This window comes from Rhopalosiphum maidis, chromosome 2, assembly GCF_003676215.2.
Source record: "Rhopalosiphum maidis isolate BTI-1 chromosome 2, ASM367621v3, whole genome shotgun sequence".
In the NCBI taxonomy this organism is placed as follows: domain Eukaryota; kingdom Metazoa; phylum Arthropoda; class Insecta; order Hemiptera; family Aphididae; genus Rhopalosiphum; species Rhopalosiphum maidis.
In genome coordinates, this window is record NC_040878.1 from 49,196,995 (window position 1) to 49,204,127 (window position 7,133).

Genomic DNA, 7,133 nt, shown 5'->3' on the forward strand with positions numbered 1-7,133 from the left:
ATCATTTACCGGAAGCCCAAAGGACTTCCATCAACTCCACGAATTTGGCATCTGTCCGCCTGTTTCTTAGGTGCGCTTTTATAACCATCGTGAAACACCAACTGTTACTGTAAAAGAAATACAACTATAAAAAACTTGTGCATATTATAAGTATAATGTATTACAAATCGGTTACACTTTTTATACTGGAAGTAATTTGAGCTTCCAATATTCTCATATCAAACTTGTAGCAGTACGGCGACATGCGGAGCCGCATATTAGAACTAGAAAAAAAATATGTACAGGGCATCCAATAAAGAGCAAACATTAACTAAATATTTGAAATTAAAAAAAACTGAAAAAAAAATCTTATCAGGACCGGATTTAACGAAGTTCACCCACTCAGTTTTTCGTACTTATATACGTACACTATATCAACGATCTCCAATCATGTAATATGATTTTTATATCTTCGACTTTTAACTCTTCACGTTTTAAGTCGGCAGCTACTCATGACCTCAACGGTCCGCAATTGTTGTGGTCCACTGAGTTTTAGTTGGTATAATACCACTTCCCTGAGTCAATCCGGTCCTGACTCGTTATTATTTAACTATTATAACTTTATTTTATTTATTTAATGTTTAGTTATCTCTTTACTGGGCGTCCTGTACATATGTACATATTAGTAAGAATCCTGGCCAAACCGCGCTAGTGCCGCGCGCCGTTCGAGTACTAAGTAAATTTTATGCGACCTGACCAACAGTGAGTTGACTTGGTGATCCGTGTAATTGCACTTAATAACAATATGTGCAAGGTCTTTATTAATAAGTCGAAATATTATACTAAATGTATAATAAACCACTTTTTAAGCTTTAACAACTAAGTACACATGTCAATCATAACTATTACAAGAATAGTATATAACCGTGCTTGATATACATAGCCAATAGTAGTCGCCTTTAAATAAGGGAAGTTTCTCCTCGTGGTCTTATACTTGCAGAGAGCAACTATAAACTACATACTCTCAAAAAAATACATTTTACAGTTTCACGTATATAAAATATAATTAATAATTACAAAGCTATAATATTTTTTATTAATTTTATTAGATAATAACATAACGATAATATATTATGTTTATTATTTATTATAATCATTAATCATATTAGCAATTATTAACATTATATTAATTCCACTCGATGATATAGTTGATTGGTAATGAGAAATAAATAAGTTAATAATGTTAATCAATTTTTCTTTGTTTAGTTAAAGATTACTGATGAATTATTTCATATATGGTTGAGCTATTAACAATTAAATGTCTTAATAATTTTAAATTACATATATATATATATATATTAATATACGATTAGCTCATAATAAAAGCGAAAAATAACAAAAATTATATTCACCGTTAATTTGTTATATTTTACAAACATGTATCTGTTATAACAATATACAATAATTATGATTGATCACATCCGCGTTTAAGTCGTATCTTATCGGTACGGTGGACAGTCACCACAGTCCACAGTTGTACCTATTACTACCTTACATATAGTAATAAACTAATAAGTAATAACTAATAAAAATGTTGATTTATATTTATGATCGGTATCAGTTTATAACATTAACGCTTGAATTCTGTATAAGTTTATTTAAAAGCTTACAAAAAACGAGTTATAGTATCTGTATATATATATATATATATATATTAATTTTTAAACTAATAATACATTTTTTGTTTAATAAATTAATGTTGATTAATGCTGATTAATTCTTTTTCTAAATATCATATGATTGAGTACTCATAATAAATAGATAATTTATCAGTAACCATTTGACATTTACACTTAAAACATATTTAATGCAAATCAGTAGTTGATTCACCGACTATTTCCTTAATATTATGAATTTTAAAATACAATGGAAGGTAATCGATTAAATACAATTACAATACAATTATTTATTGAAAACACTTTGCCTAATATATAATATTTATACATTCTTGATTATGGGTTTAAATTGTCGATAACACCATTTGTCCATGTCAAGATGTATTCCGGTTGTAACTAAAAATAAAAAAACATTATTACATTTAATAAAATCTAAAAGTATAACATAAAATTAGCAATATGTTAGGTCCTAATTATAATATGTAATATGTGTAGAACGGACAATATTTTTATAGAAATTTAAATAGAGCTGTATACACGGTTAAAAAAATAAAGATTTTAGTGTTAGTTGTAATTCAAAAAATAATAAATATTAAAACTAACTTCCTACCTTAAACTAAATAACTTTTTATTACTTTTTATTATATCAACACGATTTATATGTCTAGTTATTATCACGCGGAAATATAAACAATTTATTTTATGGTTAATTATTTACCATAACAATAAAAATCGAAATAATCTATTGTAAATATTTATTTGTAATCTTTAGATATAGTCGATGTAGTAGATACCAGTGCAAACGTATATATCAGTAGCTACTGTGTTCTTACTTTTCTATACTAAGTTTATATGCAGCAGTTAATGCGCATCGAGTTAATTCCCATTAACTGCTGCGTATAAACGTAGTAATAGAGGTATATTATTATTCTTTATAGTTTTAAATTGATATCAATATGTAAAAATTAAATTATGAAAAGTAATATTGTATCATTATTTTATTATTTAACTACAAATACTTATAGGTACGTACTGTTCCTTCTGAAGTAATATTGATAGAGAAATTTGTAATAGTCTTGTGGAACACCTTAAACAAAAAGTTATACAACATTTTGATAAATAATTCTATGAATAATAAAACTATACTACTGTCAATTTTGTTATTTCATTTTTTATATTGTTAATTACTAATAAAATTATGTTCTATAAAATTAACGTTTATACTTTTATTTATTGCATACAGAGTACACTAATAAAGTATATATATATATTATATATGTATCTGTTTGTGTGTATTATTTTTTTTTAATTATTAATTTTGTTTAGTAAGCTTTGCAGAGTAATCGATATAAGTCCTTAAAATTTATGTTATTAACCGATTATTTTATATAATAAAAACAACTAATATACCTTAATCTCAAATTTATAAAAATGTTTTACTAGTTATATTAAAATACGTATTATGATCCATAAACAGATATTAAAATAAAAATTACCTGACCATAATAAGGAATTTATCAAACCATCTTTAACAACGAAAATGTACGTTATTAAATGTTTTATTAAGAATTATTTTTGTAATTCTTATATAGGTAATCAATTCATCATAGTAATCAATATAGTAATTCGAAATTAAGGCGAATAGTTTATGAGTTATACGTATTTAAAGTTTAGACAAGCGGAGTAGTAGACAAACATTTTGCGGGGTAATCCCGTATCACTCCACTCCGCGCATCTAAACTTAAAATACTTATAACTCATAAACTACTAGCCCTAAATTTGATTTTAATGTATCAAAATACTCAGAAAAATATTTTGATTTGGAATATGAAATTGAAACTCTATGTTGTCATTCAAAAAAATAAAAACTTTAAATAATTTTAAAATTATTGACAATATCTGACATCAGATTTCACAAAGTAGCAACTTGTTCCGTTTTTTTACACGAATCGCTTTTCGAAATATCAAATCATTTTACTTTACTATAAAGTGATGACAAAAAAAAAACAAATCAATGTAAAATCAATACATACAAATTTAAACCAAGAAAGGGCGAATTTAAATTTAATAAATATAACATAGTGGAATTTTTTTTAAAATAATATAATAAAATAATAACATTTTCATGTTTTGTTGCACAAATAGTTTACCTGTGAAAAATGTTCTAAGTATACATTCTGTTGAAAAATTGATTTAGCTATTATTAAATCCTAAAACTACTAATGATAAAATATCGATAACTTTGTTAAGCATTGATGGGAAAGAACACTTTAATTCTGTGTGAAATGTGTTCAATATTCATAAAATTAATGCTATTAATTTAAAATTGTATTATTTATGAATGTCTGTCAATTCAAAGTTATTAGGTAACTGATATTTTGTACAAAATCTTAGTATTGAGAGTTATATAGTTTTATTTTTTATCAATCAAAATGTTTTGTAATAGATTATTATAAATTTTTATTTAGTAGTAGGAATATTTGAAATGATATTATTTCAATATTATTAATCAAATATAATAAATAGTTTAACTTGTTTATATGAGTATCTTAGTATCCGGCGGCTCTCACACCGGAGCAATAGGCAATGAGCAACTAGCAATTAACAATAATCAACAGACAATACGTATTGCCCCTAGCTCTCAAATATAAGCAACGCAGTAGCAACCATGTCATCGTCTGATGAAGACGATATTTTGCTATTCTGGTGGAATTTAAGAAGAAGAAAAATAAAAAATAAAAAACGTAAATATTGGATTAACCCAGCGTTTAAACAGCTTGCAAAATATGGTGCAAATGTCTATGCAGATGAACTTAAACTTCATCCACTGCAGTTCAAAAGCTGTTATAGAATGAGCCCAGATACATTTAAACAACTTTTGAATTTAATTGAACATAGTATTACAAAACGTGATACCAATTTCAGAGAAGCTATAAGTGCAGGAGAAAAAATATTAATAACACTCAGGTAATGTTAAATTTTAATATTTATTTTTATTTAAATAATATAACATACTATTCAGTAAATGTATGGAGGTAATTTTATACTGTTGTCGGATTATTATTAATTCGTTCGTAGTCTTCTGACTGAAAATTTCCCAACTGTTGAAATCCAACCGTCCCCACGGGTGGCTCAGGACTCAGTGCTGAATATGAACTTCCGGAATAGCTGGATAAAGGTCGTTGAACATATGAAATAGTGTTCTGTGTTGGCGAATCGTCCAAAATTGAATTTATAGTATTAAGTGTTCTTCTCTTAAACTGTCTTTTTTGATAATCTGTCATTTTAGATATATCAGGTAATAAGCTTTTGAAAAAATCAAGATCGCTATTATTTTTGTTTGTCTGAGAATCTTTTTTTGAAGTAATATAATCAATGACGCACTTATCAACCTCATCCGTCGATGTTTTCATATTATATAATGCGCGTTTTTTTATAGTATTCGAAGCATTAAATTTATCTTGTGACACATCTAGATTCCTTTTTTTATAACTTTCTTTTGATGTAGACTGTGTTTCATCGTGTAAAGATACATCGCTATTGTCTTGATTAATATCTGTATCTACAATATCAGTGTCACTATTTTGCTCGTCCTTATCTTCGGTATCTTTTAAATTGCTACTTTGAGACTTAACCTTCATGAACGGAAGAATAAACTGCATGACATCTTTCAAATAATAGTCTTTAGATCTTTTGTTATTGGCAGCACTTCCTGACGGGGTTTTTTCATGCTTCGTGCAAAAGCTGTTCGTAGATTTTTCCATTTCTCCTTGCATTGTACTTCTGTTAAAATATAATATAACATATTATAATTGTAATATTATCTTATTATTATTATTATTATTATCTTATACTGAAAATTTGTTACAGATATTTGGCTACAGGATGTAGTTTTGTTGCTTTGTCACATATATTCATGAGAGGGGACAATACGATAGGAATAATAGTGAAAGAGTGCAGTGAAGCTATCTGGCGAATTCTTCAACCTTTATATATGCTTGTTCCAAATGAAGAAACATGGAAATCGGTAGCAAAACGATACTACGAATTATGGGACCTCCCCAATTGTATTGGTTCCGTAGATGGCAAGCATTGTCGTATAAAAAAATTTGACAAAACCGGTTCACTTCATTACAATTATAAAAGTTTTTTTTCCGTGGTGCTCATGGCATGCGCGGACGCCGATGGAATTTTTATAACCATTGATGTAGGAGAAGCAGGCAGGTTTAGTGATAGTGCCGTTTTTAGAGCTTCTAATCTTGGGAAACTATTAGATACAGATAAACTTCATATCCCAAAACCAACACCAATGCCTAATGATGCTTTTGATTTTCCTTTCTATATGGTAGGAGATGAAGCATTTCCTCTCAAAATAAATCTCATGCGGCCGTATCCTAAGCGAGTTCTCGATAATAAAAAACGAATATTCAACTATAGAATGTCACGTGGACGAAAAAGCGTCGAATGCGCCTTTGGAATGTTGGCGTCAAAATTTGAAATATTTCAGAAACCAATAATGTGCCATGAAGATACTGCAATAAAAGTTATAAAAGCAGCATGTATTCTACACAATTTTATTAAAATGGTCGAGGGTCATTTTTCAGTTCCCCAAATCAGTAAAAATCAGGAAAATCAATGTAGAAATTGAGAAATGTCACAATCAACCAATAACCATTGTAGTAATAAATCTGCCCATGAATTAAGAGATTATTTGAAAAAGTATTTTTTGAAACCAGAAAATGCATTGCCTTGGCAAGAAAATTACACTTTATAAATTTATTAAATACTGCTATTATAATACTACTATAACTTTAAATAAAAATAAATAAAATATGTATACCTGATAATTTAAATTCTTTTCCAATTGCATTCCACGCCTTTTCAGTCGCGTTTCTTTTCTTTCTTTCTTTTTTTTTTTTTTTCTGTGATCATCCCGAGTGAAATCATACATGGATACTGTTCGACGTATTCTACAAATTTTATGTTCAACGCGGATTCATCACACATTTTTAATTTAATTAATTAATTTTAAGAAAAATTGAACATGAGGTAACACAAATTTACATATGTATAACAATATAATAAAAAAAAAACCATACGAATACGAAGCTCGTATTGCTCAACACTGTCAATAAATATCGACCGGCAACACGACAGCCGTATCACTGGCAACGCATGTTGCTACACGTTCGCAACAGGAAACATCGTGTTGCTTCGGTGTGAGAATATTCATTATTTTCTACGAGATTAATCAATTAGCAATATTATTGCTTATCGACGATTGCTAGTTGCTCGTTGCCTATTGCTCCGGTGTGAGAGCCGCCTTAGTAAGCTAAATATATGAAGAATTATTTTTTCAATCATTTATAAGAAAAATTAACAATAAATAGCCATTTACTATTTAAAGATTTATAAAACAAAACAGTAGATATCTAAAAGTATCTATTTAACTTTCATCGACATTATTATAATAAATCC

General features: G+C 27.8%; 2 protein-coding genes across 2 annotated transcripts; one reads left to right on the forward strand and one right to left on the reverse strand.

Moving 5' to 3' along the window:
• Positions 1-1,962: 1,962 nt before the first annotated feature.
• On the reverse strand, positions 1,963-6,817 carry LOC113553871. Its single transcript, XM_026957428.1, has 4 exons — positions 6,496-6,817; positions 4,671-5,438; positions 2,689-2,742; positions 1,963-2,051 (listed from the first exon to the last, which is right to left on the reverse strand). The coding sequence occupies exon 2, from the start codon at positions 5,429-5,431 to the stop codon at positions 4,697-4,699; it is 735 nt and encodes a 244-aa protein (XP_026813229.1). The 5' UTR covers positions 5,432-5,438; positions 6,496-6,817; the 3' UTR covers positions 1,963-2,051; positions 2,689-2,742; positions 4,671-4,696.
• Positions 4,286-6,322, forward strand: LOC113553872 (protein ANTAGONIST OF LIKE HETEROCHROMATIN PROTEIN 1-like). Its single transcript, XM_026957429.1, has 2 exons — positions 4,286-4,622; positions 5,526-6,322. The coding sequence occupies exons 1-2, from the start codon at positions 4,324-4,326 to the stop codon at positions 6,301-6,303; spliced, it is 1,077 nt and encodes a 358-aa protein (XP_026813230.1). The 5' UTR covers positions 4,286-4,323; the 3' UTR covers positions 6,304-6,322.
• Positions 6,818-7,133: the final 316 nt, after the last annotated feature.